Raw genomic sequence first — 24,912 nt, forward strand, 5'->3', positions numbered from 1 at the left:
ATGCCCAAATGTCCACGATGGGCATGAGACAACAATTTATTCCTTAATGAGGTTGGAGGAACAAGTTTAGTACCACGAGTTAAAAGACCATCATTCACCGACAGTTCATCAGCAACTAGCAGCCATGGCTTGTCCAAACGAGAATTACTCTTCAAGGAAAGAATTACTTTCGAAATTTCTTCATCTTTCTCCGACTCAGATCTCCATTCAGACTCAATAATGGCACCATCAGTCACCTCACACACATTCACAAACTCTTCAGGATCACACAAATCATCTAACTCAGAGTTCTCACAGTCAACCAACCTTGATAAACAATCTGCTGATCTGTTAGCTATCCCAGGAATATACTCAACTTCAAATTCAAATTCCTGTAAAGAAACAATCCATCTCCTTATCCTAGATGAGATAGCATCTAACCCTTTTTTTGAAAAAACCTCTTTTAAAGGTTTAGGATCAGACAAAACACAGATTCTGGTCCCCCAAATCAAATTTTTAAACTTTCTCAGTGCCCAATAAATTGCTAACGATTCCTTTTCTATTACAGAGTAATTCAACTCCGATCCTCTGAGGCAACGAGAAGAACAACAGATCAATGAATCTTTTCCATCCTTTTTCTGTACTAAAACAGCACCAAGTCCTTTATCACTTGCGTCAGTAAACATAATAGTTGGAACACCAGGAACAAAAGCATGAAGAGAAGGTGCCTTATTCAAATCTTTCTTGATGCTCAAGAATTCAGATTTGCAATCAGATGACCAGTTGAAGACAGTATTTTTAACCGTTAATTTCCTTAAGTTATGTGTTTTTTCAGCAAAATTACAAATGAATTTTCCATAAAATTCTACCATACCCAAAAAAGAGAGAAGCTCATCTTTGCAAGTGGGTTCCTTCACTTTATCTATAGCTTCAACTAACTCTTTTTTTGGAAAAACACCATTACACGTGATGCGATGGCCCAAGTAATTAACTTCTTGTACCCTGAATTTGCACTTTGCCCTCTTTAAAGTCATACCTGCACCTTCCAACCGCCTCAAGACCATAGAAACACGAGTATCATGCTCAGAAACATTGCTACCATAAATTAACAAATCATCCTGATAGCACTTTACACCAATTAGTCCCCTCAAGATTTTTGACATGATTCTCTGAAATACAGAGGCCGCAGAAACTAGACCAAACGGCATTCTTTTGAACTTAAACGTACCCATAGGTGTAATGAAGGCAGTCAAGTCTTGGCATGAATCATCTAGCTCTACCTGGTGGTAGGCAGAAGCTAAATCAAGAGTGGTAAAATATCTGGCCCCTTCTAACGTACAAATCATTTCATCTATATTAGGAAGTGGGAACCTGTCAACTACAACCTCCTTGTTTAGGGACCTCAAATCAATGCAAAGGCGAATTTCTCCGGTGGGTTTCTTCGCTATAAGGACAGGAGCAAGCCATTCTGTAGCCTCAACTGGTACAATTATGTTACTCTTGATAAGTTTATCCAACTCATCTTGTACTTTAGCTTGTTCAGAAAGAGGAATTCTCCTAACCTTAGCTACAACGGGGAGAGCATTATCTTTCAATTTAATCAGATGTTTGTACCCACGCAAACACCCCAAATCATCTTTAAAAACATTTAGAAATTTTTTTGCTAGAGCCAAAGATAAGTTCGCATCACTCATAGTACTAGGTGCATCAGATATTTCTTGAATTTGAACTTGAGGAGAAGCATTGGGATCAAGGGTAACCCCCAACTGTCGTTGATGTAACCAACCTAACAACGCATCTCCTTTTTTTGAGACATACACTTTTCCCACAATTATGCGAGAACCAAGTTCAATTTCAGCCAAGAAATATCCCAACATTGAAATAGGTTTTTCCCTATAACCTAAAGGCACAATGTCACATTTAAACATTTTTACATTTTTCACAAATAAATCATTAAACATTTTCTCATCGATTATAGTTATCTTGGAGCATGAATCAAATTTTAAGTTTATCATGTGATTATCTACTTTAACCAAGAAAGAAGGATGATCAGATTCATCATCATTCACCTCAAAACAGATAGATCTTACTTGAGGCTGTGGCCATCTTCTCCTTGAATTATCACTGTTTTGAGCTTTTGACCTGCAAAATTTAGCATAGTGACCTTTTTTATTACATACATTACAGGTTACCTTCAGAGCAGGGCAAATAGGAGAATTGGCTAAATGGTTAATCGGACCACATCTAAAACATGAAAATCTAACATTTGAAGAATTCATTTGTCTATTTACTTTCTCCTCGGAATTTTCACCATCAGTTTTTTTAATTTGACAAACCGTCTCATCAACTTTTACGTCTTCTTTTGATTCAGAAATAGAGGGTTTATCCTTCTCCTTTTTAAGTTCACCAACACATCTTGTCATATGTTCAACCTGTTTTGCAATCGTTAGTACTTCTTCGAGAGGTTGCTCATCTTTTAACCAAAGTTCTTTTCTTATTTCATCATGTGCGCATCTTTAAACGAACTGATCTCTAATTCTCTCATCAAGGGTTTGTCCAAAATTGCAAGAGGAAGCAAGTTTCCTCAAAGAAGACACATAATCTTCTACCGACTCATCTTTCTTTTGTTCTCTCAGACCGAAATGATATCTCTCCATAATAGTGCTGAGCCTAGGTAAGTAGTGTCTATCTAGTTGTAGGATAGCTATTTCATATTCATTCAGATTTCTTTGTTCCGCAGCTGAAAGATCAGGTAAATGCTCAAGAACATCTTGTCCTTCTCCTCCTAAGCAATGCAACAGAAGTTAATGTTTTCTTTCCGCACTCAGATTTGTTCCACATACTCTTGCATAGTTTGCAAAAATCTTTTTCCACTTTTTCCACTTCACATTTGGTTCACCTGGACTGGTTAGAAAGAACGCAGGCTGAGTAACATTTTGCATTTCTATATTTTATTAGAATTGTGCAGTTCAATATTATAATTCTTTGGTATGTAATGAATAATTCAGTCTCTTTGGTTTAATAAAGGACTGAGAATGTTCACCAGTTCAGCATTCACTAGTTCAACAATGAGATCATAATGCTCCTTTGTATGATAATGGGTTCAGAGCGTAGAACACTTAGACAATTGACTTGTTCTATCCTTGAGAATCTTTCTGCTGGAACGCATAGAATCTTGCAGCGTACACCAGGAACTGAGCGTCAAACAGAGTCTATTGACATGTAGCGTTCAAATGCGCTGAAACGCAGCGTACTCGAGAGATTGGAACGCAGAGCGCTGAAACGCAGCGTACTCGAGGGATTGGAACGCAGCGCACAGCTCACAAATGAGAAGCGTCTGATGTATGCGCGCGCAGCCTGGCTTTTAACGTTGCGCGAGAGAATGAAAACGTTGGGCTTGCGCGAAAGCCAAAATCCCTTCTAAGACTTTTTAAATCTATTATAAGTCCCAAAATGATTTCAAATTTTTTTTTTATATTCCTCCCGCTCTCCTCACCGTGAAATAGATGACAAAATCAGCCGCTGGGAAGTCGATGCTTCACTTCGTTTGTTGAAGGACAGCCGCTGGAGGAGAAAACGAGGCAAACTTCTTTGCTAAGTTGATCTGGTTGAGGTGTTTTCCAATCGTCGCCAGTGTAAAATAGTTAAATATTGAATAAAGCAGGAATCAAATAATCGTTTTAGTAGGTGGGTTTATTAAAACCTCATCCCAAGAACAGCCAACAGCAACTGACTCAGTCAGAATCTCTGAGAGAGTCCATTCTCAGAACATAGAATGCAGGTAAGGAATATTGAAGCTTAAAGGTGAAGTATGCAAAACATCACACCCCCACCCTCCATTGTTGAAGTGCTTCCATAAGCCCCCCGCCCACTCTCCATTGTCCATGTGCTCCGACGAGCGCTTACCATTCACCCACCCTCTGTTGAACATGTTCTCCCCATTTGTCTCTCCCTAGCACACAGATATAAATAATTTTAAAACGCTATAATGCTGTCATCTCTGGCCACATCATAGCACTTAAGAAAAATTATTGTAGGTATGCTGCCCAGCTACAAACCATTGCCAAAGCCAATAGCTCTCATAGGTGAGACCTATTAGATTTGCCAATGCTTTTTCAAGACACTCACTTCTTTTCCAGAATGGAAGCGTTGCTCCAAACCAGCAGTGGGATTTCTGAGTGGGTGTTTAGGGCCAATTCATTGATGTTTTAGATACTCTGCAGCGATGTGGCGGGAACCATTCTAGGTAAGAAGTGCGGGCCTTCAAGAGATTTTATTGATCAAATCCAACTAGAAAGTCACAGAACACGGTTTTTGTTCTAAAAAACCTTCTGAAACCTATATTAACCATTGAAGACAAAACGTGATAATACAGCAGGAGAATTTTTGTGATAATCCACACGTCGAAATGAGCCGATCCTTGGATTTGGGGCTCCCCATTCACTGTATCGCTGGTACTCTCCTGGTCTGAGAAAGTACTGCCTTCCCCTGTAGTTTGGATACTCGTAGAATATCCAGTACCCCTCAAGCACATTGCATGAATATATGTCGTGGTGATTGAAATCTTCATAAACATGAGGACTGTCATCTGTGAACTCCATCATTTGGCTTCTGAATTGCTCCCTTTCGTAGATCCTAATCCTGAAGGTGCCGCGATGCTGCAATAAAGCACAAAATATCCAGAATGAAGAGTTACAAATGCCAGGTTTTTATTGCACAGTGAAAGCAAGAAAGACATAGCACATTATAGCTAAGGTACTTTAGACCCAATAATATCTCCTTTTGGCAATCAGAACAGTATAGACCGAGTTCACCCTCGTTGTGACACCACTCCAATATTATTCAGACTACTTCGAGACTTTTTTTCGTACTGATACTGGTTGTTTCCAAATGCGCCCTCCGCACCCTCCTCACCACCGCAACCACTTCGACCAGCATCAGATAAGTAAATGATTCGCTACTCCACTTATTGTGTTTCCGAGAAATGCCCATTCAAAGATCCTTCCAACTGAATTTTTTGGCTACGTTCTGATGCTTGTAGGGAGCCATAACCTTTCTTAATGGAAGCTTTGTGAGTGAATTTCTATATAAAAAATATTGAGAGCAGATAGTGAGGATGTTTATGCACCTTCCTGTTCGAGCAACTTGAACTCAAAGGACAGAAAGGCGGTCCCAGCAGAGACCTGCACTCCGCATCTCACTTACCTACCATGCTTGCCCATGAGAAACAATAGTTTGCAGTCTAAATGCTGGATTGTGAACGGGCAGCCTAGTGGAAGCCTACAACAGCTTGAACCATCTTTAAGATGGATGGAGGAAATAGAAAGGATGCTCCAGACACTTGCCTTTTACACATGCTTTGGGGGCACTGACAGAGTTACTAGGCAACACAGACTAAGAAGTATCCCATTTCCATACCATCGCTCTACTAAGCCTCAGGTTCTGTCATTCCGCCAACACCACGCCCATTCATATTTAAATACAGAGAGAAACAGTTACACAGTAATGTAAGTCAGATATAAATTCACCTTCCAACATGAAAACGATATACCCTACTTGAATTGTAGGTCATTCTTTAAACTCATTATGCCTGCTATGGTAAACTACTGCAGTCTAAACTTTGCAGCTGATCTTTTTAATATACATAATCTTTTTTAAAACCACTTTTAAATAAACAATTTTTATGTAGAAGTTGAAGTTAAGGGTTTTGTATAGCGCTCGATCACCATGCGGTTTCTTGGCGCTGCAGACGGACGGCACTGAGGGGGGCAGGGAAGGCTACTTAGGATGAGAATGTGTGAGAAAAAAGAAGAGTTTGAGGGCTTTACGAAAGTCCAGGTAAGTGGAAATGGACCTAATAGCAAAGGGAAGAGCATTCCAGAAAGGGGGAGCAAGGGTAGAAAACCTCATGCCTCCGAATTTTTTCCTCCTGAAGCGAGGGACACTTAAGAGAAGCTGAGTAGAGGAGCGCAGATCTCTATTGGGGACATAAGCTCTGATCTTGGAGTTGATAAAAGCTGGCGCAGTGCCAGCCAAAGCCAAAAAGATCAAGCAGCCCATCTTGAATAAGGATCGCTCGGAGATGGGCAGCCAATGAAGAGTTTGTAGCAGAAGGGTAACATGATGAGACTTAGGAAGTCTATAAATCAGGCGAGCCGCCTGGTTTTGAATTAATTGCAGGCGCCGAAGTTCGTAAGCAGGAATACCTACGTACAAGCCATTGCCATAATCAAGACGAGACAAGATCATGGCAAGAAGGATGAGTTTGAGAGCTGTAAAGGAAAAGAAACTGGAAATTTTGCATATGGTTCTAAGGGACAGAAAACAAGATGAGACCACTGTGCTAATCTGGGGGTGCATTGGGAGGTCCTTGCTGACTTTAATTCCCAGAGTTTTTACAGAAGCAGAGGGTAAGGGGGAAGTACCAAGGGAAGAAGGCCAGAAGGCAGAGGTCTAGGGGCTAGGAGAGCTGCCCGTAAATACGAACTCTGTCTTATCTGCATGTAACTTTAGATGGTTACCATTCATCCAGTTGCTGATAAATGTCAGAATAGTTTGAAAGTTGAGGATTGAGTCAGAGAGAGGGGAAAGGTTGAAGATAAGCTGGAGGTCGCCAGCATAATTAAATACTGTGACCTCTATTTTTTGCAGAGCAGATATAAGAGGATAGATGTAAAGGTTGAAGAGAAGAGGGGAGAGAGAGGAGCCCTGGGGGACCCCGCAAGGGACAGAGCAGGTGGGGGCGAGGAAGCCCTCCAACTGTACGGCCTGGGTGCGGTTCCCTAAGAATGAGGTGAGCCAGGCCAGTGCAGATCCCCGAATGCCGGCGCCCCCAACACGGTCGATAAGGATGGAATGGTCGAATAAACAATTTTTATGTCTTTTAGCCTTTGTGTGATCGCCTGTTAGTACGATCCCGAAAGCAAGCTTAATCTTTTTTGTCGAGCCTAGCGGCAGCACGCATGTGCTGCTCATTCTGCGAGACTGCTGTAGTAGAGTATGGGTGAGAAGCCGCGCCTACTTTCTTCCCATACTTTTCATTGGCTTGGTCATTGTGTTTTGTCAATGCTGGCTTCAGATTCATTAATAGGCTTGTGAGTCCCTCCTTAGTACGGCCCGTTCTTCATGTGTGCCCTCCCATGGCGACTGGCCCTTTTACTTCGGTTGTTACACAGGACATGTTATTTAGTCTGTAAGCACTATTTATTTATTGAGTTTCTCTTACTGCAGACTACCACCAATACCACCACCACCAATATCAATACCACCACTACCACCACCACCAATACCACCAATGCCGCCGCCACCACCACCACCAATACCACCACCACCACCACAACCAATACCACCACCACAACCAATACCACCACCACCAACACCACCACCACCAATACCATTTCCACCACCACCAATACCACTACCACTGCCAATACCACCACCAATACCACCACCACCAACACCACCACCACCAACACCACCACCACCAACACCACCAATACCAACACCACCAATACCAACATCACCATCACCACCGCCAATACCACCACCAATACCACCAACACCACCACCACCACCAATACCACCACTACCACCACCACCAATACCAACACCACCATCACCACTACCAATACCAACACCACCACCAACCTCACCAACACCACCACCAACCTCACCACCACCACCAATACCAATACCAATACCACCAATACCACCACCAAAACAACCACCACCAATCCCACCACCCATACCACTACCACCATACCACTTCCACCAATCCTGTGCCTCCACCAACACCACCACCAATACCAACACCACCACCAACCTCACCACCACCATCACCACCAATACCAATACCAATACCACCAATACCACCACCAATACCACTGCCACCAATACCACCACCCATACCACTACCACCGTACCACTACCACCAATCCTATACCTCCACCAACACCTCCACCACCAATACCACCACCATCAACACCAATACCACCACCATCAACACCACCAATACCAATACCACCAATACCACTAATACCAATACCACTATTACCACCACCAATACCACCACCACCACAAATACCACCACCACCAATACCACCACCAATACCAATATCACCACAAGTACCAATACCACCACCACCAATGCCACCAACACCACCACCAATACCACCAACACCACCACCAATACCACAACCACCAATACCACCACCAGCAACACCACCACCGCCACCAGCACAACAAACACCACAAACACCAATACCACCACCACCACCAATAACACCAATACTACCACCACCAATACCACCACCAATAGTACTGATAGAGCGCTTACAGCACTCTAATTTGTATGGGTGCATTATACTTATAGTCTAAATGTACTCACATATATGTTTATCGTTTGCAGTGCACTATGTCTATTAAATAGCATATATTCAACATTCATAGTATTGTAAAGTAATATACACCTTTAAGTACGATTTATATGTATTAGAGACATTATCATTCCTGTACGCATAATGTGCAGGATGATATTAGATTAATTTCAATGTAACTGTGTGTGTTTAAGATGCCCGCACTGTAGGCCTAGAGCTGCATGTTGTTGACAGTTTTAAAATGCCTGGTTGCTAAATAATTAATTAAATTAATCTTTGGTGTGTGCCAGGACAGTATGCTCTCATCCCACTGCAGGTACAAGAATTCAACCTTGTTATTCTTAGCTTAAGGAGATAACCGGAATGTCCTTGAAGAGTCTGAGAAGCAGGAGTGGCCTATCTGAACCTCAAGGCCGCTGGAAGACAAGTAGAACTTGATTAAAGAAGTAACGGAAAACTACTGGGGAACCTCACAAGTGAAAACAATTTGTCATGCGATACATTTAGGAGGGGGGCGAATTTGGTCTTTTTGTATGATGCACAGGGACAGTAAAGCAGACTTCTACTCCTAAGAGCGAGATCCATAGCCCTAAGCTATTATGACCCATTTTGACATGAGAACTTCTTAGGAAGTCGACACGTGCTGACACCTTTGGGAAATGTGATAGGGGAATTAGAAGAAGCATCAATGAGCGTAGTGTTGGGAAAGATAATGTATGCTTTCTCTCCTAATGAAAAAGGAATTATATTCCCCTCCATCTTGTGGTGTATTTTGATTCTGGAATTTATCACATTGTGCCTTCTGTGGCAAATTAATTATATGCGTAGGTTCGACTCTGTATTGGTTTTGATGTACCTTTATTCTCTAACTGTAAGGTGCGTGTATATTCAAATATTTTTGGCCTTATAATAAAACCCATAAACTGGAATTCGGAGCCTGTGGTCCTTTAAAGGTGACTACATTGTAAGTAGAATGTTGAAGTGTTTATTCCCTTCAACAACTTTCAGCAGGCAGAGAAAAGACCATCTGTGCTACATTTGGAAGAGAGAGCAAGCACTAAATTTAGCATAATCAGTACCACCAATACCACAACTACCAATACTGCCAACACCAATACCAGTACCACCAACAATGCCAGTAATACCACCACCAATACCAATACCACCACCAATACAACCACCACCACTACCACCACCACCAATACCAATACAACCACCACCACTACCACCCCAATACCTCCATCAAACTACCTCCACCACCAATACCTCCACCACCACTACCACCACCAGTACCACCACGACCACTACCACCACCAATACCAATACCATCACCACCAATACCAATTCCACCACCGCCAATACCAATACCACCAGCAATACCAATTCCACCATCAATACCACCAACAATGCCACCAATACCACAACCACCAGTACCACCACCACCAACACCAATACCACCACCAATAGTACCACCACCACCAATACCACAACTACCAATACCGCCATCACCAATACCAGTACCACCACCAAAACAACCACCACCAATACCACTGCCACCAATACCACCACCCACACCACTACCACCATACCACTTCCACCAATCCTATGCCTCCACCAACACCACCACCAATACCAACACCACCACCAACCTCACCACCACCACCACCACCAATACCAATACCACCAATACCACCACCAAAACAACCACCACCAATACCACTGCCACCAATACCACCACCCATACCACTACCACCGTACCACTACCACCAATTCTATACCTCCACCAACACCTCCACCACCAATACCACCACCATCAACCCCAATACCACCACCATCAACACCACCAATACCAATACCGCCAATACCAATACCACTAATACCAATACCACTATTACCACGACCAATACCACCACCACCACAAATACCACCACCACCAATACCACCACCAATACCAATATCACCACAAGTACCAATACCACCACCACCAATACCACCAACACCACCACCAATACCACCAACACCACCACCAATACCACCACCACCAATACCACCACCAGCAACACCACCACCAACACAACAAACACCACAAACACCAATACCACCACCACCACCAATAACACCAATACCACCACCAACAATACCACCACCAATAGTACTGATAGAGCGCTTACAGCACTCTAATTTGTATAGGTGCATTATACTTATAGTCTAAATGTACTCACATATATGTTTATCGTTTGGAGTGCACTATGTCTATTAAATAGCATATATTCAGTATTCATAGTATTGAAAAGTAATGTACACCTTTAAGTACGATTTATATGTATTAGAGACATTATCATTCCTGTACGCATAATGTGCAGGATGATATTAGATTCATTTCAATGTAACTGTGTGTGTTTAAGATGCCCGCACTGTAGGCCTAGAGCTGTATGTTGTTGACAGTTTTGAAATGCCTGGTTGCTTAATAATTAATTAAATTAATCTTTGGTGTGTGCCAGGACAGTATGCTCTCATCCCACTGCAGGTACAAGAATTCAACCTTGTTATTCTTAGCTTAAGGAGATAACCGGAATGTCCTTGAAGAGTCTGAGAAGCAGGAGTGGCCTATCTGAACCTCAAGGCCACTGGAAGACAAGAAGAACTTGATTAAAGAAGTAACGGAAAACTACTGGGGAACCTCACAAGTGAAAACAATTTGTCATGCGATACATTTAGGAGGGGGGCGAATTTGGTCTTTTTGTATAATGCACAGGGACAGTAAAGCGGACTTCTACTCCTAAGAGCGAGATCCATAGCCCTAAGCTATTATGACCCATTTTGACATGAGAACTTCTTAGGAAGTCGACACGTGCTGACACCTTTGGGAAATGTGATAGGGGAATTAGAAGAAGCATCAATGAGCGTAGTGTTGGGAAAGATAATGTATGCTTTCTCTCCTAATGAAAAAGGAATTATATTCCCCCTCCATCTTGTGGTGTATTTTGATTCTGGAATTTATCACATTGTGCCTTCTGTGGCAAATTAATTATATGCGTAGGTTCGACTCTGTATTGGTTTTTATGTACCTTTATTCTCTAATTGTAAGGTGCGTGTATATTCAATTATTTTTGGCCTTATAATAAAACCCATAAACTGGAATTCGGAGCCTGTGGTCCTTTAAAGGTGACTACATTGTAAGTAGAATGTTGAAGTGTTTATTCCCTTCAACAACTTTCAGCAGGCAGAGCAAAGACCATCTGTGCTACATTTGGAAGAGAGGGCAAGCACTAAATTTAGCATAATCAGTACCACCAATACCACAACTACCAATACTGCCAACACCAATACCAGTACCACCAACAATGCCAGTAATACCACCACCAATACCAATACCACCACCAATACAACCACCACCACTACCACCACCACCAATACCAATACAACCACCACCACTACCACCCCAATACCTCCATCAAACTACCTCCACCACCAATACCTCCACCACCACTACCACCACCAGTACCACCACGACCACTACCACCACCAATACCAATACCATCACCACCAATACCAATACCACCACCACCAATACCAATACCACCAGCAATACCAATTCCACCATCAATACCACCAACAATGCCACCAATACCACAACCACCAGTACCACCACCACCAACACCAATACCACCACCAATAGTACCACCACCACCAATACCACAACTACCAATACCGTCATCACCAATACCAGTACCACCACCAATACTGCCACCACCAATACCAGTACCACCACCAATACCAGTACCACCACCAATAACAATACCACTGTAGTGTTGTTCCTATTTCCCTAATAGGCTCTGTGCATTGGAATAATATACACTATAGGTTTGGCATAGGACTGAGGTCAGTATGCCCCTATCGAGTATATTAAACTTAATTACTTTGTTCGCCAGCTAACACAGAGGCCACTAGAAACTCCTTGTAGTTTCTGGCAACCGCATAAACATGCAAAAACAACAGTTGATGGACAGAATGCAGAACAATGTCATACATTCACCCCAGTACAGAGATCTGGGCCTAAATCCATCGTTTGTTTGCACTCCACACCACCCCAATTCAGACATGGCCATATGCAAATCAGCCTTGACCCTGTGCCTCATGGGAACAGTCCAGCCCGAACTGCCAAGCCATGTCTTCCCTGGACCGGAATCAACCATCCTAGGACCGGTTTCTGGCTATCAGCCGTCATCAGCCAGGATAGCTTGACTCCAGTGGTGTGGAGAGTACGGGACTCACGTCTGAGCATACCCGTCCCAATCGGGGTGACAAATGCAAAAACAACAGTTGATGGACAGAATGCAGAACAATGTCATACATTCACCCCAGTACAGAGATCTGGGCCTAAATCCATTGTTTTTTTGCACTCCACACCACCCCAGTTCATACATGGCCATATGCAAATCAGCCTTGACCCTGTGCCTCATGGGAACAGTCCAGCCCGAACTGCCAAGCCATGTCTTCCCTGGACCAGAATCAAGCATCCTAGGACCGGTTTCTGGCTATCAGCCGTCATCAGCCAGGATAGCTTGACTCCAGTGGTGTGGAGAGCACGGGACTCATGTCTGAGCATACCCGTCCCAATCGGGGTGACAAATGCAAAAACAGCAGTTGATGGACAGAATGCAGAACAATGTCATACATTCACCCCAGTACAGAGATCTGGGCCTAAACCCATCGTTTTTTTGCACTCCACACCACCCCAGTTCAGACATGGCCATATGCAAATCAGCCTTGACCCTGTGCGTCATGGGAACAGTCAAGCCCGAACTGCCAAGCCATGTCTTCCCTGGACCGGAATCAAGCATCCTAGGACCAGTTTCTGGCTATCAGCCGTCATCAGCCAGCCTTTTGAACCGCATAAACATGACAACTTTGTTTCCCTTTAGAATCGAAACACTCTGAGAATTGTGGAAACAACAGATAATAGTTTCATACAGCTAATCGTGCATGCTTAGTTTCTTCAGAGTTTCATAGAAAGAATAGACGGGCATTTCTCGTGTAAGAGGTATGAGCTGTTACAATCATAAGACAGTATGCAAGATATATTATGTATAGCGTAAGCAGTAGGAAGAAATAATGCTGCGCTAGCATTATCTTTTAGCTACTACACATATATTCATATATAGAAATGACAAGTGCTAAAAATGCGAGTACTCATAAGATGCTTCTCTAACGAGTTCTACCCCAGTGTACCTAACCTAAGTGTTATATGAGGTAAGAAGTAGGTGCTATTGGCTATAGTATGGTAGGCTATAGTTTGTATGCTAAGTTTGAATGCCAAGAGTCCCTCTAGGTTCTCGTCAGCTCCATACCTTGAGAATGAGACCTGAGAATTAGAGTTTGAGACCTTTCCAGGTCTCAAACTCTAACACCCCGCGAGGGGATTCAGAACACTGGAAGCTGGATTCTCTGTGAGCAGGGATGACAGCATCCTGTCAGTGTGTCAGGCCAGGATACGGGCTCCTCTAAAGTCGAGGTCCCCTACTTACTTACGGCACATATGGTGTGAGCACATGCGGAACGAGACAAGTCCGGGGCGCTCCTAGCTTGGCTGACAAATCCAGCTCGCAGAGGCTCACTGATCCTCAAATTGTGGGACAATGGGGGGTCGGTTGACTATGAACAACAGGCCATTAACATGCAGTTTCTAGGCTACTATTCCACCCTTTACTCCAGCAAATTGGACGCTAGAGAACTAGAGGAAGGGGATTTCCTGAACAGAGAGTTCCCCCAGATTGAGCCGGAGAAGGCGGAGAGCCTGGGCCGACCGGTGGAATTGGGTGAAGTCAGGGGAGCTATCAAGCACATGGCCAAGAACAAAATGCTGGGTACTGATGGGTTGCCATCGGAGTTCTATGTTACTTATATCGACGTGCTGGCTCAACAGCTGGTGTCCCATTATAACCGATCAAAGAAGGATGGCTACTTACCTAGCTCGACAAGGGAGGCAATAATTGTGCCACTCCTTAAGCCGGGTAAACCGGAGTGGGACCGTACAGCGTATCGCCCCTTGGCGTTGTTAAACACTGATTATAAGATCCTGAATGGTATCTTGGCTAGTCGCCTGATGGTACATATGATGACTCTGGTGCACAGGGACCAGGTGGGGTTCATTTCTACCCAAGACACGGCCATAAATATTCAGAGATTGTGTCAATTGCTGCATGAGGCGGAGGCAGGGGGTGAAGAGGCATGTGTACTATTGATAGACATTGAAAAAGCCTTCGATAGTCTAGAGTGGCCGTATCTGTTTCGGGTTTTGAGGGCTTTTGGCTTAGGCAAGGGATTTGTGGCATGGATAAAGATTCTGTACGCTCGCTCAACGGCCAGGGTTCGTACGGGGGTGATTTCTGCGGCTTGTGACGTCTGCAGGGGGACGAGGCAGGGCTGCCCACTGTCTCCCCTCCTGTTCGCCCTGGCAATGGAGCCTCTGGTGGTTCGCGCATGGACAGGGAGACACTACAGGGGCCTAGAGGGGATGGGACAGGTACACTACATTGCACTATATGCTGATGATTTGTTAATGTTCCTTACCAATGCTACTGATGAGCTGCGGGGAGCCTGGGACTTGTTAGAAAGGCTGGGTTGAGTGGCAGGACTCAAAGTTAACTGGACCAAGACCTGTATCTTTCCGGATCGTGCGGGGCGAGGAGATCCCCCTGAGGGGCTTGATGTACGATCGGAAGGTAGATGTCTGCCTTATTTGGGGGTCTGCATCTATCACGAGGCTACTGACTTTTTGGAGAGTAATGTAGGGCAGGCCCTGAGAACTACCAAGAGCAATCTTGACTTCTGGAGATCGCTACCGTTATCAGTTGCGGGGCGAGTGGCATTACTAAAAAGGATAACCTTGCCCCGTTTACTTTATTACTTTGTTACGCTGCCGCTATGGGTCCCTGGGAAGTGCTTTGCCCAACTAAATTCAATGGTTTCGAGCTTTCTATGGGGATCAGGGAGGCATAGAGTAGCGTTGAATACTATGATGCATCCCAGATAACAGTAGGGCTTCGCAGTACCTGATTTACTACCAGGCGGCCCAGTTCCAGTGGTTCGCGCGGCGGTAGGCGGAGAAACTGGGAACCGCAGTGGATCAGAGAGGTGGGGATCTGAGGCTTCATCACCTGACTCGGATACTGTTCCAGCTCCCGGTGCGTGAAAGAGAGGTGCCCAGAGATCTCTCTGTGCTACTGCAGTGCTGGAATAGGGCACTGCGATGAACTAATGTGAGCCCTGCATATGCGCCTGAGATTCCGGTGTGGTTCTGCGAGGAGTTGCCTCACGAAGGGGACTGGCAGCGACTGCAGGAATGGGGGAAGCTGGGGAGCTCTTCCATTTGTGGTAAATAATATATTACCCAGTCATAATTTCTATACATTAATTAGGAATAAGAATAGCTCATAAAATGAGAGGCAGAGTCCGTGGTGTCCGGTTCAAAAGGGCTTTAATACAAAAGCTCGAGCTAATGGAGAATCGGGTTCCATCACCACTAAGGTTCAGGAAGGGTCGTCATCTAAAGCTTTATTCACATAACACATTATATATAGTAAAACCATACAATTGCATTGAATAGAGAAGGCGGAGCGCTCCAGGTGGAGCAAGTGAAAAAGAGAGATAAGAACACATGGGCGTGAAAGAAGGCGTGTAAGGAGGCGTACACGTGGGTGTTCACTTGATGAGTCATAGGTGTGTCATAGGTGGGTGGATGCATAGAGGAGGTCTGCAGGATCAGCAGGAACCTTTACCATACTTGTGCGCACAAAACTGGTCATGACGTGAAATTGACGTGTAACTGGGGAGAGCTGGGGGAAGCTGACTTTAGCACTAGTAGAGGAGTCTGAGATGTCAGAACGACCTGCACCTTTGGCATATCTGATATCTTGTGTTTGGAGGGTGTATTGTCTGAAGTAAAGGTTTCTCGAGCAAAGGCTGTTCGTCACTAAATGCTAGTGTGTGCATATATTTCATCGTGCATTGCATGGGGCCATGGGCCTTCTATGGAAACGGGTCCTGTAAATCACTCGAATGGAGACAGAAAGGCTAGGCCCTATCTTCTGCAGGCGGAATATGTTTACCCCTTTCACTAGACTGGAATGTGTTTTTTTGTGGAGCTGAGCAGATAACTGTAGGCAAAATACTGTCTTTGGCAGGCCAGGCTGGGCACCTCTCGGCCAAGCAGGAAGTAAGTGAGAGGTCAGGGATACATAACTATACTGTAGTTTTCAGAGTCAGAAGAGGCTCGGAGCCTGAATTCGGGACCTGGTTCGGCTGTGCCACAAAAACGTGTGCATCTCGACTTTTAAACGTGCACCATGTAAATGCATTGGCAACGTAGGCCTCAGTGCAGAATTAACGTTTCATTCATGAAAGGCTTAATAACTGACATGCTAACATTGGACGGAAATGCAGAGGCATTATTATTACAGGCATGAGAAAGGAATTACATGATGGCTTGGACATACATAGGGCATAGGTACATGGATAGGGTGCGAGTGGGGGACACACTGACCACGTAAAATTTCTATTTCCTCATTCCCTCCTTCTCCCCTACTGTGCCCTTTAGGACACATCTATATTCATGAGGCCGTCTATTTGTTCATACAGCATCATTTGTTCGTCTTTTTTCATTTGTGCACGGGAACGTGAACGTGGACGGGGAATACAGGCAGTGGCACACAAGCCGCAAATCGCTGGGCCACATTGCAGACAGAGACAGCAACTGAACACTACGAGCAGTATTATTCCTAGGAAGGACAACACTTTCCATCCCCAGGCTGATATCACGCTCCAGAGCCAACCGGACCAAGTCCTGGTGCCTGGATTCTGGTGTATCTCGTGAGCTATCTTATGGAGCCTTGTTATTGCTGCATACACTGACGGTGCGTTGTTTGGAATAAACACACAACAACTGGAGCCGATCACTCTACAAGCCCCGCCCCTATCTGCCAGAATGACGTCAAGAACAAGGCGGTTCTGAAGAACAACAAGTCTCATAGCAGACTGCTCCTCGGTCAAGTTACCTAAGGCAGAAGTAGTCTCATTCACTACTGCTTCCAAAATTCTGGTTAACCTGCGTATTAGTTTACTGTTTTGGACGGGACCTATGAAGAAAAAGAATCCTTTATTGAAATCTGAATATTGCTCCCACGCTGTCTCAGTCTGATCGACAACCGGGGACTCGGTCCCCCTCTTGTGTCTTACATGTACTAGTCGGGAGTCTCGATGATAATGGGATGGGGCTAGAAAAACAGGTAGCAGTAGGAACGCTATATAACACCTCCCACCCCATTCTAAAGGCAGATGTACATAGGCTGTCTGACCGCAAATGAAATAGGAATGGCGGGAAGCTTTAAAAGTAGACTTTCCTTTATCATTGAACTCAACCACAGTATTACAATCACTGTGCCCTAAGTGCACTGAACCATTCTTTCTGACACATAATTCACCTTTTACTGGTAAGACTGTTATAAACGGTAAATCTGAATTCATCTCGGATTGGACGTTCAGAATCATGAGGCTAAGGGAAACGTTTCCTAATTCGTACACTTCATTTTCTAGATCTGTTCCTTTCCTTTGGGGAAAACCATCTTTGTCGGGAAAACATGCCTTATTCATTACTATATTCAGGTCCCCCCAATCCATTCACTCTGGGAATCTGTGAACTTTCTGTCTTGTGTTGATGACATTAAAGCAAACCAAGCTCCGCACGAACCATTGTGCGAAAACGGATAAGGAAAGAGGGGCAGAACTCCCTTCGTTTTCTGATAAGGTGGGAGTCGGCCACATTCCCAGCAATTCGTTACATTGCTGGTCTGGTGAGAATGGTGTAACATACGAATAAAAGTATTGTTGCGCAGTGCTAGTCGATATGACAATTCATGGGGTGGCAGATCACTGAATGTGTGTTCAATAGTGTCATTAAAGGAAGAATGTATATGTGAACCAAGAGGAGGAAAGAAAACATGTAGCGTCAAGCTTATACATATAATCGATATACTTAGAAAAAAAATAATGATCAGAGTTACTATGCATCTGCTGCGTAAGTTTTTGCAGTATTTATCTTTCATCTCTTTCTGCCTATCTCTCTGTCTATTTGGGTCTACGATCTTATACATGTCAGGAACCTGTCTAACCGCTTCACCCGAGGGGGACTTAAACAATTAAACGCTGTCTGACTTACTAGACCGTAATTTCAGTTTGTACTCCTGTTGCGGAGTCTTTTCTAGCAAAAGGAGTTTAGAGTCACTGATATCAGGGCAGTCCTTAGAGTCTTTTACCGAACCAAGTCCATGGAAGCGTTTCACGTGGTGGGCATGGAGCCAGCCCTTCCTCCCCTCGACCTTGACGGCGGTCCTCGTCGTGAGAAGAACCAGCTTTGGTGCGCGCCAGTGGGGCTCGAGAGGACTTGAACTATCAAAATTTCGGACCAAAACCAGGTCCCCCGGGACAATCGAGTGGTTTTTCACCTGGTTGTTGTCGGGGAAGGCAGCTGCAACCTGTGAAAGACAAGAAAAGAGTGCAGACATCAAGGAAGCCAGGTAATCTGTCACCATAGTACTGTCGACATCAGTGATCTTTCTCGGCATAGGCGTACCCCACATATTCGGCGGTCTACCAAAAACCACCTCGTACGGGGATAGTCCGGTTCTGGAATGAGCTACCATACGCATGCAAAAGAGGGTAACCGGCAAGGCTACCATCCAATCCACGCCTTTTTCTGCACAGACCTTTGCTAGCTTGGTTTTGAGTGTCTGGTTGTGTCTCTCTACGAGACCTGCTGCCTCTGGGTGTCGTACGCAATGGAATCTCCACTGTTACCCTAACAGAAGAGATACTTGTTTCATCAGTTCAGAAGAGAATGGCTGACCGTTATCTGAGTACACGACACGGGGCAAGCCGTATCACGGAAAGAATTCTCGGACCAACTGCTTGGCAGTGGTCACAGCAGTGTAATCTGGGACTGGGTACGCTTCTGTCCATCTAGATAGTGCACATACAACTACGAGGACGTACTTGTATCCTCGACATCTGTCCATCTGAATATAATCCATCTGGAGGACTTCAAAAGGGTGGTCAAGAGGATGAAATCCACCTTGTTCCACGGGAATGCCTTTGCCTGGATTGAACTGACAACAGATCATGCAGGTACGCACTTTCTGTTTTGCTGCTGCACGTAAATGCTTGTTGAACCAGATATTCTGTAAGCTGTCTAACATGGCCTTTTCTCCCAAGTGTGCTGGACTATGTGCTGTATTTATGATAGCTTGAACCATGGAGTCAGGGAGAAACCATGTGGCTTTGCCTTTTGTCATCCAACCCTGGTCTGTCTGGACCCCTCCTTGTTCAGTCCATTTCTTGATTTCGTCTGGAGTGGCATGTGTCTGTATGTCGAGTACATCCTGTGAGGGATCCCTGACTGTCATGCAGTTTGTCAGCGAAGGTGTTTCTGTCTTTATCGTGTCAGTTGGAATGTCCATTTGAATCTGGGCTGTGAGTTTAGCTGTTCGATCTGCCAGGTCGTTACCCTGGGAAATGGTGTCAGTAACTTTCGTATGTGCTTTGCACTTCATGATGGCTATGGCTGTAGGTAAGTGTATTGCATCTAACAGAGCCTGAATGAGGGGATCATGCTGTATTTTGGCCCCATGGGAGGTCAAAAAACCTCTCTCCTGCCAGAGGACTCCAAAGTCGTGAACGACTCCGAAGGCATACTGTGAATCTGTGTATATGTTTACTTTCAAGTTCTTGGCTCGTATACATGCTTGGGTCAGAGCGATGAGTTCTGCTGCTTGGGCTGACAGTGTATCAATTTAATGTGTCTCTACGACTTCAGTATCAGTGGTCACTGCATACGCGGCCACTAACTCTCCTGTGCTTGTTCTCATGCATGAACCATCTACATAAAGTGTCAGGTCTGGGTCGGGTAGTGCAATGTCTGTCAAGTCTTGTCTTGGCTTCGTCACAGTATTAATTACTTCCACACAGTCATGTGGTGCAGGGTCTGCTGTGCCCGAGGGCAAAAGTGTAGCAGGGTTCAGGGTGTTGCATCGTCTGATCTCTATGTGTGGCTGGAATAATGTCAGTTCATATCCTGTCAGTCTTGCTATGGTCAGGTGTTGAGTCTGAGTCCTGTTTAAGAGAACTTCCACTGAGTGTGGAACCTGCACTGTCAGGGGATGTCCTAACACAATGGAATCGCTTTGTCTGATTGCTAGAGCTGTTGCTGCAACTGATTTTAGGCATGCAGGCAGAGCCTGGGCCACCGGATCCAATGTACTAGAAAAGTAAGCACAAGGCTTGTGTTTTCCTGCTTGATCTTGTGTAAGGACAGATAATGCTGTGCCTTCGCGTTCAGTGACAAAAAGTGTAAAAGGTTTGCTGTAACATGGTGTCGCTAAAACTGGTGCCTGGCATAGAGCTTTTTTCAATTCATCGAATGCAAGTGTATGTTCCTGAGTCCAAGGGAGGACAGTCGAAGGTGCTGCCTCCTGTGTTGTCAACTGTATGAGTGGTTTGGCTAGATATGCATACTGGGGAATCCATTGTCTGCAGTAAGAAGTGAGGCCAATGAAGGCCCGTACCTCCTTTTGTGTCTTGGGCTGTGGAAGATGTGCGATTAACTGAATGCGGTCTGGTGTCAGCTGTCTACCCCTCTTGGACAGCAAGTGTCCAAGGTACACCACTTGCTGGGCACAGAATTGTAACTTTGAAGGGGACACTTTGTGCCCCTTTTCTGCCAGGAAATATAAGACTGTCAGTGATGCACATTCACAGTCTCGTTCTGTTCGTGCTGTGATCAAAAGATCGTCAACATATTGGAGCAGTGCAGTGTCAGTAGGCATGTGAATACTATCTAGTTGTCTTTTCAATGCTTGACTGTAAATACTAGGACTTTCTGTGAACCCTTGAGGAGCCCTCGTAAATTTGAAGCTGCGTCCATTTAAACAGAATCCGAAGAGGTACTGGCTCTCTGGATGGATTGGGACACTAAAGAAGGCGTTCTTGAGATCGATTACAGTAAAGAACGTCGCTTCTGAATCAATTGCAGTCAATAATGAAGAAATGTCTGGGACCACTGGGTACTGCGGTATTATGGATTTGTTCAGTTCTCGGAGGTCAATCACTAGTCTGTAGACTGGTGGTGCATCTGGGTCAGTTCGTTTAAGAATCGGAATGATAGGAGAATTACATACATTGGAGTCATTCTCTACAACCACTCCCTGTGCAATGAGTTCGTCAACAATTTTCAGTAATGCTACTACAGCATCAGGTGGTAACTTGTATTGTCGGATTCGTGGCAGTACAACTCCTTGCTTGAGTGTGACACGGTGTGGCGTAATGTGCATGTAACCTACGTCAGTCGGACCTTGCGCCCATAAATGCTGTGGTACATTCTGGAGTCTGGGATCAAAATCTCTCAACACATAATGTCCTTTAAAATCACGTAAAAACAATCTCACTCCTTCCGGAGAACAACAAATCACTGCTCCTAGTTCTTTCAATGTCTTTATACCAAGCAAGTTTTCTGGACATGATTTAGTAAGTAACAAGTCTGTAGTGCGGGACAATGGACCGACTCCTAGAAAAACTGGCTTTGACACTTCGTTAACAATAGGCTTTCCTGAAAATCCCAGGGAAATATTCCGTGAGCCTGAGAGGGGAGCCCCTGGAACCTCGTCATGACTGATGGTAGTTCTGCTCGCCCCTGTGTCAATCAGAAACTTTCTGTCTTTTCCCAATACACGACTATGTACATAGGGACCCTCTTGATCTACAGGAACCTCAATAAGGGGCAAGCCAACCTCCCTCTCTAGGCTGTTTCATGAGTACTGTTGATAGTCTGGGTAGTCTGACTGTGCATACTGGTACATTTGTTGCGTGACATGTTGTGTGGCAGCTATTGGTTGGGGTACAGCTACTGTCTGTTGCATGTTCTGTGGCGTTTGCGTGTTCTGTGGGATGTTATCCTGTCTAGGAGGATGCGGTCTTTCTTTCGTCTTGCCTGTAGCTATATTGTGTTTCAGGACAGCACATTCATTTATATGATGACCTGGTTGTTTGCAATAATTACAGTTCCCTTTGACAGGTGCCGTGCTCTTTTTATGGCCATCAGCTGGGACTGATTGTGCAACCAGTATTTTCATTTTCGTATCTTTTCGTGTTCCTGTTCCTCTCTAATTCGGTTCTGGTGATATTGTAACATTTGCAACATTTGGGAAGGACTATTTGCTTGCCAGGTACTCTCAACTTTCTGTACTCTATTTCTGATCGAGGGTAAGGAATTCTCCACTAATTTTTTCACAAAAAGGTGTGGATACGATTCACTACTTGTCTTAAGGCCATTATTAATAGTAAAACATTTTTCGAATCTAGAATAAAAATCACTAGTGTCTTCATCTGGTTTCTGTTTGCAGGCAGAGATAGCATCCCAATCTTCCTTTTTAGTAACCAATAATCTCGGCAGGACCTGTATCAGTAGTTCTGGTAGTGCTTTAGCTTTATCCCCAAGACCAACACCAGGGCCTCGAAGTTTATCCTCGTCTTCCAATTCTGTCCAATTTATCTTTGCCTCTCCCACCTCCCAATCTTTTTCTTTAAGCTTCTCATAAATGCCTGCTGGTAATAGTACTTTCAATACTTTAATGATGTCAGAGTATGTGTAATCCCCTATGCGGAGAATGTCCTTTAATTCACGGTGGAACCCCCCCGGGTCTTTATCATAACAGGGCAGTAATTTTTTCATTTCCAGTATGTCCATTTTTGTTAAGGGGGTGTAAACGTATACTCGTTGAAGCTCACCCCCTGCAGTTCTAACGGGATGAACCTCTCGTAGGGGGTTCTGTCTGTCTATGTGGAAGGTCTTTCTGACACGGTGTGGGGCAGGAATCAAGTGCGTGGTCAGAAATGTCAAGTACTTATGTCGTTGGTCTAGAATGACATTAATTAATTCGGTACCTAGGCCACTCCATCTCTCCAGGAGCAGGTCGTCCAATAATTTATACAAGGGACCTGGATCAGAATGTTGGCTCTCGTACAAGGTGATTAGATGTTGAACCATGTAAATACCAGCTAAACGCTGTTCTTCCGGAGGAAGGCTTAAAAATGTTTGCGCCACTATGTCGTCATTATATATGTTAGAATTACAGGCCCATTGAACTGCTGACCGGGCTAGTTCCTGTTCATGCATAGTGCAAAGTTCACCGCCCCCTACTCGTTTTTTCAGAGCATGTTCAGTAGCTTGGAATAGGTGTTCGAGGGAATATCTTTCTGGTATGGGAGGGAGGGAATGTTTACTGTAATCTAGGCCTTTAGGCCTGTCAAACTGTCTCGCCCTACCTACGTAATTCATTTTATTTATTTCCTCTGTTTCTGTCTCTTCCTCGTCTGTGACTACGTCGTCCTCTTTCTCGGCTTGCTCTTTCTTGTGTATATTCTGAATTTCTTTACGAATTTTCCTGTACATACATTCTATCCTTGATATTGTATCATGTTTACCGACAGCTATGTTGTCACTCCAATTGATCATACCTTTAGTTACTTCTTTACTTGGCTGGTCTTGCTCCCTGATCAGGCAATTAATTAAAAATCGTAAAAGCATGCCTTGAATCTCCGCCTTTCTATTCGCCATGGCCTCATGTATACTTTCTGGTCCCTCCCCCGTTCTAATGAAGTGGTATATTCTGTCTAAATGTTCCTTCATGTCTGGTAAAGTGATCAAATACGCTGCAACGCGTCTTAATCGTACTGAGTATAGGAGCATTGGGCCCACACCGGGTACTGGATCATATATACAATTGGAAACCGTTACAGTTTGTCTAAGAGGTGCTGTTGTCGTTGTCGTTTTTGGCGTTCAATATAGTGCTAATTCTCGTAGTGTTCGTGATGGTGGTGGTGTGTGCCATATGTCTCTAGTGGGCCCCCCTCCCACTGCCCCTTGACTTGAGTTGCCTTGGCTTGAGTCGTCTCTCACTGTCAGTGTCACTACTGGTGCAGGTTGATCTTGTGCTAAGGGCGGTTGGCGAAAAGGATTGTTAGGGTTGTTGACAGGAGGAGGAGGAGGAAGATCTGCATTAACATAATCTGGAGCAGCGTCTTCTAAATAGGAGGAAAGAAAAATGTCCGCTGCTGTCTGTTTATGACTATGGACTTTAGTTGGGATCAATGGTGGCGGCAAATTACTGAGTACTTCCGGGGTCACTTCAGGTAGTCCTTCGGCGAGGACGGGATACATGCCTTTAATAAGGGCATTTCTTTGTCTATCTACTTGTTCTGCCTTAACCCGTTCACCTTCTTCCTGTAGCTCTTTTTCTCTGGCTTTTTCTGCTGCTTCTCTACTTCTCTCTGCTTTGTGGATTTCTTTCTCTGTTCTCCTATGCGCTTCTTTACGCCACAACTCTATGGCATCTTTCTGGGTTTGTCTAGCTTTCTTTTTCCATAATGCTTCCTCTACTCTCATGATGCAATCAGCATCCCATGTCCCTGAGGCAGGCCATCTATATTTCTCTTCCAGATCCTTCGTGTA

At 44.5% G+C, this 24,912-nt stretch overlaps 1 protein-coding gene across 1 annotated transcript in view; it reads right to left on the minus strand.

The window, feature by feature from the left end:
- Nucleotides 1-3,592: 3,592 nt before the first annotated feature.
- LOC147730561 (gamma-crystallin 1-like) overlaps nucleotides 3,593-24,912 on the minus strand; it is a 142,850-nt gene continuing 121,530 nt past the window's right edge. Inside the window, exon 3 of the mRNA XM_086954083.1 lies at nucleotides 3,593-4,637. Coding sequence (XP_086810209.1) covers nucleotides 4,323-4,637 — 315 coding nt within the window. The 3' untranslated portion in view covers nucleotides 3,593-4,322. The remainder of the gene's footprint in view (nucleotides 4,638-24,912) is intronic.

This window comes from Lissotriton vulgaris, chromosome 2_1 (genome assembly GCF_964263255.1).
Source record: "Lissotriton vulgaris chromosome 2_1, aLisVul1.2, whole genome shotgun sequence".
Lineage (NCBI taxonomy): Eukaryota > Metazoa > Chordata > Amphibia > Caudata > Salamandridae > Lissotriton > Lissotriton vulgaris.